This window comes from Elgaria multicarinata, chromosome 5 (assembly GCF_023053635.1).
Source record: "Elgaria multicarinata webbii isolate HBS135686 ecotype San Diego chromosome 5, rElgMul1.1.pri, whole genome shotgun sequence".
NCBI lineage: Eukaryota > Metazoa > Chordata > Lepidosauria > Squamata > Anguidae > Elgaria > Elgaria multicarinata.
The window spans coordinates 54,003,871-54,023,823 of NC_086175.1; the positions used below are offsets into that span (position 1 = coordinate 54,003,871).

At 39.8% G+C, this 19,953-nt stretch overlaps 1 protein-coding gene across 3 annotated transcripts in view; it reads right to left on the reverse strand.

Moving 5' to 3' along the window:
• MID1 (midline 1) overlaps nucleotides 1–19,953 on the reverse strand; it is a 168,155-nt gene that overhangs the window by 34,926 nt on the left and 113,276 nt on the right. For all 3 annotated transcript variants that reach the window (XM_063126371.1, XM_063126369.1, XM_063126370.1), the window contains exon 3: nucleotides 1,739–1,834. In XM_063126371.1, the coding sequence (XP_062982441.1) occupies nucleotides 1,739–1,834 (96 nt within the window). The remainder of the gene's footprint in view (nucleotides 1–1,738; nucleotides 1,835–19,953) is intronic.

Sequence of the window (19,953 nt, forward strand, 5' to 3'; positions counted from 1 at the left end):
ATAATATGACTAGTCCTATTAATTAATTTAATACTGAAGGATATGGGTTTCAGTAATACAGTCCTGAATAATTCAGCAATATCTTTTGTTACAGAAAAATAGCTTCAGGCAATTACATCTTGTCTTAATAAAGCAAGATATGAATGAGCATTTTGCTTGCACACAGCTCCTTTCCTTCACCCTTTGCATGATCTGGCAAACAAACCAGGAAACCTCTAATTAAAGGTTATTAAACCAACTTCAAACTATGGTTTACTATCCTGGCTTGTTTTAAAGTTGGTAACCATAGTTACCTGATTCAGATGAAATGGGAAACTGGGGTTAATTAAAGGCTTCCTGGTTTGTCGGCTCATATAGTTGACGTTTAGTTGAGAGTATCACCCTGTTAATAATAAAATCTGGTTCTTCTATGTAAGAAGCTTCTACTCCAAAATGAGGCCACACCTAAAAATTCTGACAAGTTCTACAGATTTAAGTGGTACCTTTTCTAGCAAAATATTATCAGAATGCAGCTTGAAGCACATTTATTTTTGCACCCATTGTTTTAATTCAATGTTAGGTATCTAGTTTGAATTCAAGAAAAATAAATCTAATTGAGTCCTATATGTTTTTATTTGTTTGTACATTTTAGAAAGGAAAGAATATTATGCTTTATTTAAGTTTTGTAAAACAATTGCTAAAATATCAGTAGAACTAATTCTGTTATAGATAAGAATTCATAAAAATGTCAATACTCAGAATTCTCCCCACCCCACCCTCAACTATTCATTCAATATAGTCTATACAAGTTAAAAATCAATCATCTTATCAATATTAGAATTATTATTCTCATATGAATTGCATTGTAATCCGAAGCTATGTGATTATTCATGAAATATAGTCATAATACAAAATTGGAATATGACACAATATACTATGAATGTGAAGTTTAAACTTCCTATCCCCAGGGAGCCCTGTCCGCTTCAATCCATCTGCTGTAGAACGTCTGTGCACTACAGAGGCTGATGGGGCATCTTTGAGGGCACACAGTCAGTTCATGCCAGGATCTGATGAGGCCTCTTGGGCTGACTTGTCACCCTGCATGAACTCCTCTACAGCTGTGCATTGCAGGGCAAAATGTTTTGTGCCACTTGTTGTCCATTATTTCTCTTGTTTTTGGAGAACACTGGAGAAGCCTCTATGGAATATACCTTGAAATAATGCTCTCCCAAAACTACAACTACTCTTACTGTTTTAAGAGTATTGATATTACAAATACTTCCTACAAATGCAACAGCTTCTCCTTCTTTTAACTTCCATTCCAGAATTTAACCACCATGCTCACTTTTATCACATAAATTTGAAAGGTATATTTTTATATAATCTCTTTTAATATGTGGTGTGTTGTTAAGTTTCTTTTTCTTTTCCTTAAAATTAATTTGGCACTTTCAAAAAAATGTTTGATGCTATACTTAAAAACAAACAATTGCATTGTGTTATCTATTAGAAAATTAAACTGGATTTCTACAGATATACCTGAATATCACATGCCATCAAAACCAGACAAGTATGTGTGATAGGTACACTTCAGAGCAAATCTGAGCATTGCAGGGCAAAATCTGTAATGGTTTTATCTTGTATAATGAGAGAAATGGCCCATAAATAGACATTCTAACAGTATAGGGTGTTTCAACTAGAGTGGTAAATTATATATAAACAATCCAGATGTAAAATATCCAAAATCGAGACCAATACTCACCTCCACATGTTGGCAAGTTTGAATTAATTTAGCCAAAAGTGTTTCCAGTTCAGTATTTCTCTTGATAAGGTTGGTGAGATTACTTTCCAGATTTTGCTGTTAAAAAAAGAAGGCACAGATGTGTAGTTTAGTATTGTGTACATTTATAACTATAATCAAATATATATATGGGAAATTAACCATTTGAAGAAGCTAGTGCAGTGAATCAGTCTTCAGTTTTTGTGCAGCTTCACACTATTTAATGTAAAACAAGGAAATACATTTTTAGTCATGGATATGTAAATATCTGGCAGCAGACATGACTAGTGGAACTAGACTATCGATAGAAGGAAAACTATCTTTGACTTCAAATTACTCAAAGACATAGCCCCATGCAGACATCTGTCATATGTGTTATGCAAACATGCCACTGTACACATGTTTTCAGGTGACATGGAAATACATGGACCTTGGGCAGAGATATGGCGTGCCCATGGCAGATTATATGCTAGATGGATGACCAGGGTGGGGTGAAAATTGACTCAAGAATGCTTAAACATAAGAATATACATTTGATTATTACCAAAAATAATTATAGAATGAAAATATGTTAAATCACCACCCTTAGCCAAAAAATACACATTTCGAACTTAATTGCAAATTCAAGAATTTATAAACTTTTCTAAAAAAGAGCGCATTCATGTTCAAGATTACAAATGAGACATTTTCATCTCATTTGTGAATAGAAATTAAATGCTCATTTATTTATTTACACCATTTGTACAGCATCTAAACAGATTCTGGAGTGGTGAACAATGAGAGATAAAATGATAAAAAGATAAAAAGAATAAAACATATTATAATTATTCTTTTTAAAAACAGAGTGCCAATTAAACTGTGGCTGTTCAATCAGGGAGGCTTCCTGAAAAAGACCAGTTTTCAGGAGGTGCCCCAAACAACACAGTGTTGGCACTTGCCTGACCTCCAGAGACAAGGGAGTTCCATAGGAAGGGAGCCACCAAAATGAAGGCTCTTCTCTGGGTGGACTCCAATCGGGTCATAGATCCATGTCATACATACTTGGTAAGGAGCGGGGAGCACACTATAGTAACAGCAGGTTGGTGTTTGGAGGCCTATTTGCAATGTAGAAAACTTCCATTTTAGTGGAAGTTTTTATACGATGTGATGATATAAGAGGTTCACAGCAATTTCAGAAGAAAAAAGTCAGAGCAGGTATATTTACCTGTTGCAGAGGAGAGGGAAAACAGCCTTCACTACTTGGGTGTTCAAATTTACTCAGAAGTTCTCAGAGAGCTAGCCCTATTCTTACAGGCTTCTGGTTACAAATTAATGATAGAGTAATCACCCCAGTCCCATAGACAATGAGATGCAACTCACTGTCAAGAGATATTAAAATGATGACGGAGGACTGACAGGATAGATTAAGGGACAGATTATCCTTAGAACCAAAGGAGTCATGTGGTGTCTGAATGTACCAGACCTTCTGTGATTATTTAGAGATGATCTTAATACACTTCAGGTCTTGACATATGCAAAGATGAGTTGAGTGGAGGTGTTCCAACCTTCATAGTTGCTAATGATCACTAATGGCTTTTTTGGAAGTAATGGCTTTTTCTAGAAGCTTTGGATTGGCCAATTTAAGCTGTTCCCTTAAATTGGCCAATCTTAACTAGGGTGCTAACTTGGCTCCAAGGAAGGTATCTGCATATCTTCAGAGTTTCCAGTATTTTGCATACTCGAATGAAGATGGCTGGAACTTTCTGGCCTGGCTGACCACAAGTCTCTTGTTTTAATGACTTCCCAGAACATCATAAGCACTTGATACAACTTGCTAGGGTGATGCAGGGAAGCCAGCATGGCTGAGCCTGTCAGTAACACCAATGCCACCACGCCCAAAGTCCACATTTTTTGTCATAATAAAGCCTATGCACATTCAAGCTGTAGGCTTTCTCCATGAGATTGTGTACCTTGCAAATGTAGATCAGGGTCTATGATTGCACATAGACACTTTTCAGGCTGCCAGATGAATGCATGAAGCAGAAGAATTGCTGCCCTCCACGTGATCACTGAAAAGGACTACTTTATTTGAATCATTTTAAGTCAATGGAAGCCTTTTACAGTGCAAATTATTAATTTAATTGATACATTTCACTTGATGGTCTGTTCTCAAAATTAAAATGGCCAGTGCCCCTTCTTAGTTTTCACATACATGAAGGAGTTATTCATTGTAAGATACCATAATTAAGGAGTAGAGCACATGCTTTTCATGCAGTAGGTTCCAGTGACATCTCCAACTAAGAGGATTAGAAAGCAGGTGATGAAAAAGACCTCCACCTGGCGCACTGGAGACTCACTACCAGACAGAGGAAACAGTCCAGGGCTAATGGACAAATAGTCTGACCTGGTATCGGGCAGCTTCCCACGTTTCTATTTTTTTTAAAAAAAAAGAACGCCCCCAAGGTCAAGTCCTTTAAATAAGTTTTATTTTTGAATCAGTTCACTGGAAAGTCTGCTAAAAATGAAATGTGTTTATTGTATTTTTCTTGCCAACTAATTTGTGCTTCCCTCTGGGAAAGCAATCAACTTTCTGTAACTAGTCTTTCATCTCCTTAATCCTTTACTGCTCATAGATCTGTTTATCTGCCAAAGCTTGAGGATAAGATAAATAGTACTAGCAAGATTAAACAACAAAATCATGCAAAAAGCAAGCAAACAATGAAACAAACGAAAGCCATGTTTAATTTGTACTTCAATTTTTGATATACTCCTTCATTGATAATTTATTTCGCTTATTACATTGAATTCAAATGTGTGTTATCTTATACTTATACCATGCTTGAGGTACTAGATTCCCTTCTAAAGCCATGCTGTGAATAACCACTTAGGCATACATCCTCTTGCATCTCATAAGATAGTTTCATATATTTCATATTTTAATTCTCATATTTCCTCGTGGCATACAAAGGCCTGATATATGTTCATTCACTCCTCTAGGTGGCTTTCCCCACACAGCACAATATTCATGTTTACTGGCTCATCATATAAATGGAGTTATTTTCCTATTGCCACTGACAGCCATGTTGTGTTCACTGATGCCAGTTTGGTTTCAGTTGAAATTTTACTTCCGTATTGCTTTCATCACTGCTGCAGTGAAAATTAGGTTAACATGTGGCAATGCCTCCAACCGCCATGACTGGAGATTCAAGTGTCTGCCTTATATTAATCCATTTCTGGAATAATAATAATAATAATAATAATAATAATAATAATAATAATAATAATAATAATAATTCTATTTCTCACCCGCCCCTCCATTCTGATCGAGGTGGGGAACAACAGTAAATGGTAAAATACATAAAACTGAATTAAAACTTAATATACATTGTTAAAGGAAAGGAAAGGAACCTCTCGTGCAAGCACTGAGTCATTACTGACTCTTGGAGGGACGCCAGCTTTCGCTGACGTTTTCTTGGCAGGCCTTATAGCGGGGTGGTTTGCTGTTGCCTTCCCCTGCCGTTATTACCTTTCCCCCAGCTAACTGGGTATTCATTTTACCAACCTCGGGAAGATGGAAGGCTGAGTTGACCCGAGCCGGCTGCCTGAAACCAGCTTCCACTGGGATCGAACTCAGGCTGTGGGGAGAGTTTCAGCTGCAGAAACTGCTGCTTTGCCGCTCTGCGCCACACGAGGCTCTTTTTACATTGTTAAAACATCTTAAAAAACATTCTAAGAACATCTTAAAATTCTACTGGATAGGCCTGCTGGAAGAGATCAGTCTTTATAGTTTTCTTGGATGCTAGTAGATTGTTAAGTTGACAGGTGTGCTCCAGCAGGCCATTCCACAGTCTGGGAGCAGCAGAAGAGAAGATCCTCTGGGTAACAGTTGTTAATCTAGTTTTTGCTAGCTGAAGTAGATTTTTCCTGGATGACCTGAGTATGCTGGGAGGATTGTATGGGAGAAGGTGATCCGACAGGTAACCTGGACCCAAACCATGTAGGGCTTTAAAGGTGATAACCAACACTTTATACTTTGCTCGGAAACTAATTGGCAGCCAGTGAAGAGATTTTAAAACTGTTGTAATGTGGTCACCCCTAGGTGTACCAGTGACCAGCATGGCTGCCATATTTTGAACTACTTGAAGTTTACGGACTAGGCACAAACGTAGCCCTATGTAGAGCACATTGCAGAAGTCGAGCCTTGAAGTTACCAGCACGTGCACTACCGTCTTTAGGTCTTCTAACTCTAGGAAGGGGCGCAGCTTGCATATCAACCGAAGCTGATAGCAGGCACTCCTGGCCGTCGCATCTATCTGGGCTGTCATTTGGAGCAATGGATAAAGAAGCACCCCCAAGCTGCGAACACAGTCTTTCAGGGGAGTGTAACCCCATCCAGAATCAGTTGACACACCTCCAAACCCAGGTTGCGGCCTTTGACAGCAAGCACCTCCATCTTGTCTGGATTCAGCTTCAGTTTGTTTTTCCTCATCCCGACTCTAAGCATTCATTCAGAGGAGACACACTATCCTTAGCTGACACTGTTGTCGAAGGCATAGAGAAATATATTTGGGTGTCATCAGCATACTGATAGCACCCCGCCCCATGCCTCTGGGTGATCTCTCCCAGCGGTTTCATGTAAATAGTAAATAGCATTGGGGAAATGATGGCTTCTTGTGGTACACCACACAACAGCTCCTTCTTTGAGGAGCAGCTATCCCCAATCATCACCATCTGGAACCTGCCTGAGAGGTAGGACTAGAACCACTGAAGCACAGTGCCCCCGATTCCCAATCCCCTCAGGTGATCCAGAAGGATACCACGGTCAATCAAAAGCTGCTGAGAGGTCCAAAAGTACCAGCAGGGACACACTCCCCCTGTCAATACTCAGCCATAGATCATCCGCTAAGGCAACCATAGCTGTCTCAACTCCGTATCCTGCTCTGAAGCTAGTTTGAAATGGGTCTAAATAATCTGTGTCATCCAAAACTGCTTGGAGTTGGTTTGCAACCGCCCTCTCGATCACCTTACCCAAAAATGGTAGATTTGATATTAGTCTATAGTTATTAAGATCCAGGGAGGGCTTTTTTAGAAGCGGCCATACCACCACCTCTTTTAAGCATGACGGAAAATTCCCCTCCCTGAGAGATGCATTGATAATATGTTGTAATTGCAATCTAACTGCAATCTAATTGCAATCTAACTGTTGGAATCCTGGAACGGATCCTGGTTATGTTTCCATTGATTTGCTAATTGCTGAGGAGCTGGAAGAAACAGAAGACTCAGCAGAAAACTTAAAGGTCAACTTTGCACCTGGACATTGATGTCATAATTGAATAATTGGTAAACTGATTGTCTTCAATTAAGGGTTGCAAGAAGTTGCATCATTGTACAGGTAGTCTATAAAAGTAAATGTATTTCCATGTACATGTATCACTCAGAATCACTCAGAGATGTATCAGAGCTGTATTGACTGACCGTGTGTAAGTATTTGTTATCTGTGATTGCCATAACTAAATTATATTTTTATATGCCAGTAAAGGTTTGTTTAAACCAATTCAAATCTCAGTCTTAATTAGTGTCTTTGCTGACTTGGCTGGAAACCGCTGTAATACTCTGCTACAAAGTTATTGGCCAGAAGCCTAGTCTGTGCAATAACTGAGGTTGGAAAATCTCCCATAAACCTCAATCATATAAAAACTCAACATCTCCTCCCTGGGCAACCAGCCAAGAAGGACAGGGATCGAGAGGGCAAGTCGTCCTCTTCACTCGTCCAAGCAGCTTGTCCACGTCCTTGGTACTCACCAACTGAAACTGATCCAGTGTAATTCTACTCGCGGAGTTGCTGGACACTCCATTGTCAATTTCTGCTATAATGAGTGCGTCTAAGTCGGCTCTTATCCGAGAGATTTTATCTGTGAAATGATTGTTAATTTTGAAATAATGCTGTTTATTACATTTCATAGAATCATCGAATAGTAGAGTTGGAAGGGGCCTGTAAGGCCATCGAGTCCAACCCCCTGCTTGATGCAGGAATCCACCTTAAAGCATCCCTGACAGATGGTTGTCCAGCTGTTTCTTGAATGCCTCTAGTGTGGCATTTATATTCCCCCTCCACTCCAAGGTGCTCAGGATATGGGCCTCCCTACTTTTTATCTGCACAATAATGTGAGATACAGGCTATCTTAGAGATAGCAATTGGTCCAGTGAAGTTCATAGTTGAGCGATGTTTCTCCCTGTTCCTATTCTGACATATTAACAATTGCACCATTGGATTCAAATTTTGCCATTTATAACACGACTCAAGAACAGAGGAACATGAATAACTATTATTACTGCCTTTTCCTGTGCAGATTTTTTAAAAAAGGAATTATTCAGTACCAATTGTTCAAAGACTAGGCCTTTATTTAATTTGGATTAATATGACTCCCAGACCCCCTTTCTTTGCAGCATTCCGCAGTTAAATAAAACTATACAAAGAAGAGGGTTTTAAAATTCCAAGTAAGAAAAAGTATGATACTCATCATGCCCAACATTTTTTTCCTCCTGAAAGGAGCTCAGTGTCCTTTCAGCTCCATGCTGAATCACCAGTAATTTAATCTGTGTTTCTTTTACTATTGGAATTCCTTTCTCACAAGTGCCTATTTTCTTAGTAAAACTTTTTAAAAATCCTTTATGTCCCTCTAGCTCTTTGGCTAGCATGTATTCCTTTTACTAGAAATGACTTCTTTTGCTTTTTGTTAGCTTTTAAAAATAACATCTATGCAAATTTTGCTAATACTTTTTCCGTTTCCCTTTTGTGGGTTGGAATATCAGATTTTCTTTAAATCTGATATCTATGTTGCTTTGACTACAATGTGCAGCCCTCTGTATCATGAGCCACAAACTAAGGAAACGGCAAGTCTCTGTGTGCCCACGCAGATGTGAGATCTGGGGATGTGGTGCGGAAAGGCAGAGTGTACATTTAAAATAAATACATTAATCTGAGTGCACAGTATTGAGATTGTTTTGACTTTTGCAAGGCAGCAGTTCCCATAGCTAAAGAGATAAGCATTAAAAACACACACAACTAAGCAGGTGCACGTTTTACTTGTAGTGCTGCAGTTCTAACATGAGAGTTATCTGATGAACCTTTGGACGACAACTCCAGAGTAAAAAGCATCAAGATCAAAATATTATTTGTTATGCATTAAACTATTCATGCTTGAAATACCAGTTTGTTACTGTGTAACAAACATTATCCAAGTATGTTTATGAGATATTAGATGAGTATATTGATCAAGATATATTTAAGTTCTTAAATTGTAACACCAGACTTTAAAAACATCAGTATGGTCAAGATGAGATTTCTACAAGTGATTGTAGCATTCTTATTTTCTCAAGAGCAATGAACAGACATTTCTCATTTTCTATAACCAGAACAGGTTTCATATTTCTTACAAAATATGTATTTATTGTTGCAGTCCTATACCTGTGAATAAGCTTCATTTAACTCAATTTGACTAACTTTCAAGTAGACATACTAGTTTATCTTGCAATATGAACCTAAAAACTTACTTGAATCCTAACAAGATTATATGTTAAGGAAATTGTTCCTTCCGACTGCTAATGTGTGTTTTTAAAGTCCAATAGGGTGGGTAGATGGGAAAGAGGACAGGACTCTAGTAGCTTTATGATGTATATAAGGGAATTTCCTGAGCTGTGCATGACCTGCTGAAATTCCTTCTTCTTCACAAGTATTAAAGGTGCAGGACTGCCATTTTCTTTTGCATCTGCCCACCCTGTCCTAGTAACCAATTGTACTAATTCCACAAAGGACAAAGGAAATAATTAAAACATACGTTACATTCTGCTTCCCATGTTGTTGTTTTTTCAAAATATTTGAGACGGGATTTTTTAAAAAGCTGAATTAAAAGTAGCTACACAAGTCAACTGTGGTCTTGTTCCATTTGCACAACATATGTAAAATGCATGCATCCAGTTGTACATTTGAAAACAGCTGCATTGCATCATGTAGCATGAAGATTTAAAACAATACTGTATTCAATGTGATAAAAAAGTAACATCTATACATTCTTACCCACACATTTCAGGGATGGCCCTCCCATGAAGTAGAGTCAACCCTTCGGGGGGGGGGGAGATTGGGAAAGATGGGGCATCATGCTCCCCACCACCAGGAAGACCCACCACCCCGCAATACACCAGGGCAGGTGGAAGCTCTGAAAAGCCCCATCAGGCAATCTCCCACTGCAGCAAATGCTGCAGTGGGAGCAGCTGGCACAGGCCTCCAGACCAGCTGCTTGCCCGATGCCTTACTCTGAAGAATGTTCACAGTGAGTTGGCTAGTAGGCAGGTTCTCTGGAGATCCATGCCGGCAGCTTTTCATAGCTCTCCAGGCCCAAATTCCTTGCTCTGAGGCATCCTTCTACATCTTCAGAGCTTCTGTGGGTATACCAGGGGATCTTCCATGGTGGAAGCGCCTCCTGTTGGCAGAGCAACACTTCTGCTGCATGCAATGGTCCCTCAGACAGCCTTTGATAGATGTTTGGATTGCTCCATAGATTAGTTATACCCTACTTTTCATCCAGAAGACGCACAAGGAGGCTTACGTTCCTGTTACATGTTCCACAATTAACATCACTCACTTCAGGCAGAAATTTATTATGTACCACAAAAAAACATGGGAACAGTTAACAGGAAGAGAGATGATGATACACTAAGGATCTGTGACAAAAACATTTTAGGAGTGATGAGGACAAAAAGAAGCAAGTAAAGATTTCTGACATTCCTGCCTTCACTTGGTATCATGTGAATCAGTCTTGTAGCATTATGCTTCAGGTCTAGTTCTCATCGTAATATAAAATTCTCATCCATAATATTCATGTCCCTTGCTCGGCTCCATCCATTTTCTTCTGCTGCCCCTTACGCCTGGAATGCTCTTCCAGAACATTTGAGAACTACAAGTTCAATCGCAGCTTTTAAAGCTCAACTAAAAACTTTTCTTTTTCCTAAAGCTTTTAAAACTTGATGTTGTGCAGACTTTATACTGTTAGTTTTACCCTACCCTGTGCCTGCTTACCCTACCCTGTACCTGTTTGCATTCTCTTCCCCTCCTTATTGTTTTACTAGGATTTTATTAGATTGTAAGCCTATGCGGCAGAGTCTTGCTATTTACTGTTTTACCCTGTACAGCACCATGTACATTGATGGTGCTATATAAATAAATAAATAATAATAATAATAATAATAATAATAATAATAATAATAATGTGATAACTATATGAGATTCAAAGCAAATCAGAAGTGAATCCAGAACAAAGACAAGGAGAATATCTATTACTGCATTTTCAGCAGTGGCACTCAGATTGTGGAATGCTTTCCTCAGGCATATTGATCAGGAGTCTACTTTGTTAATTTTAGGCACCACTCCAAACATTCTTGAGCTGCAGGAATGTGTGAGTGTATATATTACATTCATCCAATAACAAATGTTCCCTGGGCAGATTACAAAAGGCTGAAAGAATAAAACACAATATAAAAGTCAACAAACAGCACAGGAAAAATATAAAATATATACGAATACCCATAAAACCTTAAATCTATATTCACTTACCAAGTAGTAAGCCCTTTGAACTCAATGAAACTTATTTGTGAATAGATATTTATAGGACTGCAGTTTTGTTTCCCCAGGCTTTTGGTGGGTTTTGAGCTTGTATTTGCAGCAGTTCTGTTTTATTGGCCCGTCTTGTTCCTATTCTTTACTTTTTTGGTCTTGTTTATTTGATTTTTTAAATTTTGATTTACTATGATTGGTTATATTTTAATCAGGCCCTTTGGCTTGGCAGGAACCAGGACCATCACTTTGGAGTGTGCTGTCATCAGTATGCTGACGACATACAGCTCTATTTCTCCTTTTCATCTTCAGCAGGAGAGGCTGTGGATGTGTTGAACCGGTGCCTGGCTGCGACAATGGACTGGATGAGGGCTAATAAACTGAGACTCAATCCAGACAAGACTGAGATGCTGTTAGTAGGTGATTCCGCTGACAGGATGGGGGGTGTTCTACCGGTTCTGGATGGGATTGCACTCACCCTGAAGGAGCAGGTTCGTAGCTTGGGGGTTCTTTTAGACCCATCATTGTCACTTGAGGCTCAGGTGACCTCAGTGGCACGGAGTGCCTTCTACAAACTTTGGTTGGTGTCCCAGCTACGCCCCTATCTAGACAGGGATAACCTGGCTTCAGTTGTCCATGCTCTGGTAACCTCCAAGTTAGATTACTGCAATGCACTCTACATAGGGCTGCCTTTGAAGACAGGTTCGGAAGCTGCAGCTCGTGCAAAATGTAGCGGCCAGATTGATTTCTGGAACCAGAAGGTTTGACCATATAACACCTGCTCTGGTCCGCTTGCACTGGCTGCCTGTATGTTTCCGAGCCCAATTCAAGGTGCTGGTTTTGACCTATAAAGCCTTACACGGCTTGGGACCACAATACCTGACGGAACGCCTCTCCCAACATGAATATACCCACTCACTACGTTCAACATCTAAGGTCCTCCTCCGGGTGCCTACTCCGAGAGAGGCTCAGAGTGTGGCAACGAGGGATAGGGCCTTTTCGGTGGTGGCCCCCAGACTGTGGAATGATCTCCCTGACGAGGCTCGCCTGGCACCAACGCGGCTATCTTTCCGGCGCCAGGTTAAGACTTTCCTCTTTGCCCAGGCATATGGCGGCACATCTTAATCACCCACATGTTTAGTTTTTAATCGGTTTTTAATGCTTTATGTGTGTATGTTCTGTGTTTTAGAGTTTTAAATTTTGTATACTTGTTTTTATCTCAATTTTAGAATTTCTGTAAACCGCCCAGAGAGCCCTGGCTATGGGAGCGGTATATAAGTGTAATAATAAATAAATAAATAAATAAATATCATTATATAATTCTGCAGGATTTTGCCTCTCTCTATAGCATCTCTTTCACAGAAAAGTTACATTCTCTCTTTTTCTTTTCTTTTTTCAGTGGGTCCATTCAGTCCAAAGCTTAATATTAACGATGCTGGAGAACAATACCCGAGCTAATACTGATATGGATATATATCGAAGAGAGCTCTGTGCCTTGGCTCATTACCGTAGAGCTCAAAGGAAAACTCAAGAAATACCATATAGTGAATTAAGAGGCCTGACTAGTTTTTATTAAAAACAACAACACATAATGTAAAGGAGCTCTCACTCTCAACGCTTTTATCATTTAAATGATTTCTGTTTAAATTAAAGTGAGTTCTGTGTTCCATAAATATTCTACTGATTTTGCTTATTAAATCTTATGTAAAAAGGTTGGGGAAGCAGAGGAGATAAAGAGATTGAACGGACAGAAAATCTTTAATAGATGTTTTCAGCAGGCTTTGCAACTTCTTCCTTTATTGCCTTAAAAAGGATGTCTTCTTTCCCTCATCAAACAGACTGCCGCTAATTAATGCCGTTGCCTCCCCCAACTGGACACAGTACTCAAGATGAGGCCTAACCAGTGCCGAATAGAGGGGAACCAAGACCTCGCTTGATTTGGAAGCTATATATTTGGAAGCTTTTTTTGCAGCCACATCACACAGTCATATATATGCAAAATATTAATGCATAATGAATGAAATTGCCTAGGTAGTGGTTAAAATTCAACCACCCCATCATTTAAAGTGTAAACCACATACTGACATGTTGGGCATGTCTACACCATGCCTATATCCTGCGGTAGTCCTTGGATCATCCCTGTGCATCCACATGACACACAGGGGATCCTGGGGGCAACCTGGTACTAGCAACGACTTACCCCAGGATATCAGGAACTGCAGAAAACCTGACTTTTCTGCAGTTCCAGGAACATCCCGAGGAGCACAGGCCATGTGGCCACTGCTCCCAGGTTGTCCTGTTCTCCCCGCATGTAGGGGGGACTGCAAAATGGGCATGGAGCTGCATGGTGGCTGTCCATGCCCATCGGGGGTTGGTGTTGATTTTTTTATCCTTCTTGCCTTTGGCACTAGAGCGTGAGTGTGTGCCTCACCATTTTTTAAAAAAAAGATGGCCACAGCGTCCTTCCAGGACATCACACGGCCGTCTAGACACCCAGGGAAGATGGCAGAAGCCGGTAAGTCTGCAATCCTCCCCCTACACCCTTGTGATGTAGACATGCCCATTATCCTATTGTGTATTATGGTTTTAATTGTTGTGAGCCAACCGCCCAGACAGCTTCAGCTATTGAGCAATATAGAAGTGTAATAAAGAAATAAATACATCCTCCACCCCAACTCTGCCTTAAAAGATCTAGTATCATCAGTACAGCTATAACTTTGTTTCCATCAAAGCAGCAGTTCATGTATCAGGCCTCTTTGTGAGGACAGTGCAGCATCCTTAACTCTAATCAAAATGTTTTATTGGGACAGTTTATAGGGGGTGGTCTATGACACGTTTGTCAAGTTTAGGCAAACTGTACCTGATATCCAGATATTCCTATTAATTATACTCTGTTTAAGCACAGACAAAAGCAACAACAGCATGGGGGGGTGGGGAAAATCAGTTGCTCTCTGAAATTAATTTGCGTTTAGCACCAGACGCCTAATTTGAATGCTAGGACTCAAGGATCATGATGATGTACAGTAGGTCTGCACAATGTATGACCAAGCAGTCATGTAGTATATGAACTGCTAGGTATTTGCCAACACATCTGTTTTGTAGAGGTCTTAGGCAGAGAGTTACAACAGAATGTTGATCAAGTCCCTGGTGGGGCCAGTGCACATGGCTGATGGTGTGTTTTAGGCTTAGCAAGTCATAATTTGTGCTAGCCTACAAAATTACAAAGAATAGCTGCCTTGGGGCACATGTAGAGTGCCTCACAATTGCAAACCACAGCTAGGTTACATACCTCTAAGAATAGTGGGTGGGAGGAAAGTTGTAGACCAGACACTGCAGGCTTCCTATTGCTTTGAATCCCAGCATCTCTTCTGCCTATAAATTAACTTCTGGTTTGCACTGCACGTGTGTTACGATTTGAGCAGTCTTGTCCAATAATAGGAGATAAAACTACATTGCTACCCTTTATCCTGGTGCAACAGAATAATTGCTTTATATAATCTTCTGAAATTTGCCCTCTAATCACAAGCCTTTGGATGGTAAAGAGGCTGCCTGCCATTTGCTGCCAGAAATGCTCAAACATTAGTCAACCTGGAGCTTTAGAGAACCAGTGAGTTACAAGGCCCTAGGGAGACTAGCGTCATGCCTTGGGAGCTCTAAAGAGGTGTGGATTGCCTTCCCAGAATTGTCTTGTCCAGTTATTCTTTGTGTTGGCTGAGAAGTAACAAGATGGCCTCATTTTCCTTTGGCCAATAACCCACCCGTGGTCTCTGGACTAGGGCCTGCTTACTGCCTTCTGCTGCCACAGACATTCTACTGCAACATGAGGGAAGTGAACAATTATAATCCCTTTTATGGAAGGTTTTGGTGTAGTGTAGTGAGTTTGACCTAAAATATGCGGGATGGGGTGAGACGGTTTGATTTCCAGGTTGTAGCACAGAAGCAAAAGATGGCTATCCAGGGATCTGGGGATTCACGAGGGGCCATGGCCCAGTAGTAGAACACCTGCTTTGCATGCAGAAGGCCTCAGATTCAATCCCTATCTCCAGGTATGGCTGTAAAAAAAAATCTTGTCTAAACCCTTGTAGAGCTGCCACCAGTCAGTATCAACATTATTGGGCTAGATGTTCCTGTGTCCTTAACCACCACCAATAAAACCTTGGATTGAATGTGATAGCTAAAAGGCAGCTAGTGCAACTCAAGTCCATATGGGTGGGTGGGTAATGTGTTCATGGTGTTGGGAGAGAAATGCCTCACAGCAAATGACCTGAAGCATTCTGTACTGGCTGCAGACCTCCAAATTAGTCTTGAGGGAGGTTTTACATATAGAGCACCTCAGCAATCCAGCTGCAAGGTGACAAACCAATGAATGCTTAAGTGTGTGGTGGTCGGAGACGCAGGAACCTCAGAAGGTTTTTAAAAAGCACTCACCCACAATTCCCTTCTATACCTTCACACCTAGTTATCAAGTCAACCTTACTTTAACCTCACTCTCGCTGCTCTAGTCAGAATTAGAAAGTGAAATATTAAAGAGAGTTTGGATAAAGCATTTTGCAATGGAAACCTCATAAAATCAAGCGACATCCATTCATAGCTGAATCTCCACGCATTACTACTGGAAAGAAGCATTTGCTAGAGCAGGCAGGTAAGATATTGTCTTCAGAGTTAGCTTATGCAACGCTTTTGGAAAGCAGTGATATAAAACTGTGTGTCTACTTGACTTCACTTATTTTATGAGAATAAATGGAAGAAAAATTGCTCTCAGTAACTCTGTGCATAGTATTAAATATTTGTGGTTAAAACACATCAACTTGTCTTGGTCCCTTTGGGTTGTATACAAATCAAATAATATAATATACTCTTGTGACAAGTATGAAAAACAGCCAAGAAAACCTAAGTAATATCTGCCCGTCTGGATTCAGCAAGACAGCTGTGGATGTGCTCCAGAATTTATTATTCTTTCTGTTTCTAGTATTTATTTGTATTTGCACTTGTAAGTCTTTTGGAATGTATTGTGGTTCTGCAGGGAAAGAAAAGGACTCCTATGGTACAACTACCCATAAGCCTAATATTTATTTTTTAAGTATTAACATTTTTAAAATCTCTGAGGTTATATGTCATGCATTATAACACACTAGTAACATAGCAAATATAGAATAAATGCTGGTAGTACTGGGCTCATTCTGATCAAGTAGCTATAAGCTGTGGTGACCCTATTAACAGGACATGTTAACAAAACAAAGACATTATAGTACATAATCTTATCAACAAGTATGTTGGTTGGATTTAGATATGGAATTAGGTATGAAACTACCCATACACTACGATCAACATCTGAGACCCTGAACATCTGAAACTAGGAAAGTTTCAGAGGATGGTAACAAGGCAGACGGCCTTCCCAGTGGTGTCCCCTGAATTGTGGAACACTCTCCCTAGTGAGGTCAGCCTGGTGCCAACTTTGTCATCTTTTCAGCATCAGATTCAGTCTTTCCCAGCCATTAAATGAATGAACATTACTTTGGTTATTAAAATTTGATCAAGAAATGACTTTTTGCCTGCACTTGTGGCATCTTTGTCATGGGCTGGTTATTCAGATACAATAATATAATATTAAGTACCCATAAAAACTACACCCTTCCAAAGCTGTTTTTTTTAAATGGGGGGGGGCACATCTTCATGGAACATATGTGCATGCAGTTTGCCCGTTGATCTGTAAAAGCATAAACTATTATGTCATGATTCAACAATCCAACTCTGGAATTCCTTCTAGAAAGTACTTCACCTGAGCTGCACACAGACATTTTTGGAGAAACCAGAAGATCTTGTTCTACCAGCAATACTTTTTTGTATCACCATCCCTTTTTTGTGTGGGGAGGGGGGGGGGCTATGAAGATCCTAATAGTTTCTTCTGGAGCATGCTGGTCATCCACTAGCAGAACGGATTCCTCCTACACTCTGCAGCCCTTGTCCCCCACCCCAATCTGCTCCAACAGATTAAAGAATTTGGGAAGGATTGTAGGGACAAGAATGTCCTGTTGTGTGAGCAGACTTCCGCAAATACAACTGCTGGATCTAACCTGTAAATTAGTAATAAAACATAACACCTTGATATGGCTTCTCAAATGTTATGACACAATCAGAGGAGGAGCAATGTTAGTGACTGATCATAAAACTCTTTGCAAATTGAAGTGCTATAGAAATGATAAATGGTCACAATGTATTATTTAAATAGCAGTTTATATAGCCACTCAAATACGTAGGGCTTATGAGTGTGGTTTGTGTGTATAGACAGCCACACAGTGTGCACAAGTTCCTTCCCCCTTTCAGGTGATTTCAACGATGCTTCCTTTTTCTTTGTTTTAGGACCAGGGTCATGTAAAGGTCAGCATAAACTGTGCAAAGGGAGAAGAGTTGACATATGTCTAATCTATACTTTCCTGCTCAATTGTCTTGTGCATTAGAGCATAGAACTTCATCAGACCATAGAACATCAGATTTTCGAAGTCTAAGTTGCTTGGATTTCTTCCTTCAAAACAAGGCACTATGTAAACACATAGACTGCATTGTGCTCTGTATCAGATATTTACACATATGAAACTGAGAACAGCATCATAATTCCTTGCATTGTAAAATTACTGTATTTTTGTTTCATAATTTCTGAAAAAGTCCTATTTATTGGTAATGGTCCAATAAGTAAACTGGCTTACAGAAAATATTCGTCTAGTTTAGATGTAATGCAAATTTATGGTTTAAGAACATAAAGAAGAGACATTCTAGTTCAGCATTCTCTTCACATAATGGCCAACCAGCTGCCCAAGGAAACCCACAAGTAGGATGTGAGGACAACAGCACCCTCCTGCTTGTATTCCCCAGAAACGGGTATACTGCCTCTGTTACTAGAAGTAGCATTTAGCAATCAGGACTAGTAGCCATTGATAGTCTTATCCTCTATGAATTTGTTTAACCCCCTTTTAAAGCCAACCAAACTGGTAGCCATCACCACATCTTGTGGTAGTGAATTCTATGTGCTTCATTTTATCTGTGCTGAGTCTGTAACCAGTCAGCTTCATGGGATGACCCCAGGTTCTAACACCATGACAGGTTATAAGATAATTGGATTATTATGATTATAAGAAGGTTATGTGCCTGTGCATGAGCAGCAGCAGCAGCAACATCTGATTTGGAGCAATCTTATCCCCAGCAGCCCCTCATACCTCACCTCACATTGTTCAGGAGGGTTCTCTGCCCTCTGGATATGCTTTTCAGGAAGAGCTGGCGGCTGCAAGTTCTGTGAAATTCCTTCTGTTTACTTATCTTAGGATCTAAGTCAAAGTGCATAGGCCCTCATTCTGATATTCTAACACCTAATATAAGCATGTGCAGTTTTGCATTTTAAACTCACTTAAATCACAACCCCATCATGACTACGGGAATAAAACAGAGTTTGCTTCTGCTGCCCTGATGCCCTCATCATCTGCTGCCCTCTGGGTGGTCATTTGCACCCACCCATCCTAGGCTGTGGTTCCTGGACTTTGGCCCCAGGTCCAGCCGGAACTGCACCCCTGGAGATGAATCTGTTCCCCATTCACACATTTACTGAACACATGGATGAAACTTAAGAATAATCACTCTTTTGCGCTCTCCATTTATAAAGATGTATGCATGTGAAATAGAAATTGTTATCTACATTAGTGCTTGTTGAATGCAGAACTGAGAAGGTAATTAAAAAGCATTTGAAGATATCTGGTTAAAGAAAAAATGGTGGACATGATTTAGTGTCTGCATTCTAAGAATACTAATCAAAATCACCCATTTCAACCATTTGGTTGAAAGATGATGAAGCTGGAGGGTATTTTTGTTTTATTTTTAATGTGACATTGTTTGGATCAGCTCCATGGAAAAGAAAGCTCCATGCCAAGAATATTATCCAAATCTTATTCCCCTTATCTTACTACATGACACATACTGCTTGAAAACAACACATCTTCCAATAACTAATTTGATGCTACTTTCTGCTTTAAAGCCAGTGCCTAACTAACAGTAATGTCAAATGTTTCTCTCATTTGTATTTCCACACCTCTTGTTTGTATTTCAGTTTAGGAGTAGTAGGTAGAACTAGAAATTTGGCCATAAGCATTTTGGAGGAAGTCTACAACATGAAACAAATGGTAGCTCATAAGATTGTCTAATCGAGTGTAGCAGCTGTTCTGGTATTCAAAGAGTTCAATCACAGATGCCTAAAATTGGAGAATTGTGTATGCAACATCTGGCTTAGTTATGTAAGACTAAAATCTGATTTGGATTTTATAATAGCTTGTCATGAAGCCCTATTTCTAAGACGGAATGCATGGAATAAGGAAATTGCACTGTTATCTTTAAGACATAACCTGGTCATCGGCGTTGCATGGTCTTGCTCTTATATTGGGGATATGCTCTTGTTTTGAGGCATATAAACAGCATAACGTTTGTGGAAGTAGGACCAGAACAAGGGTAGTACCAAAAGAAAAGGAAAGAAAAAAAGCCTCAAATTGAAGCTTAGAGAATATAAATATAATGTGGTGGGTGCAGCATGCCCAGTCCATTTCAACTCATTGTTTTTAACAGTGAGCAA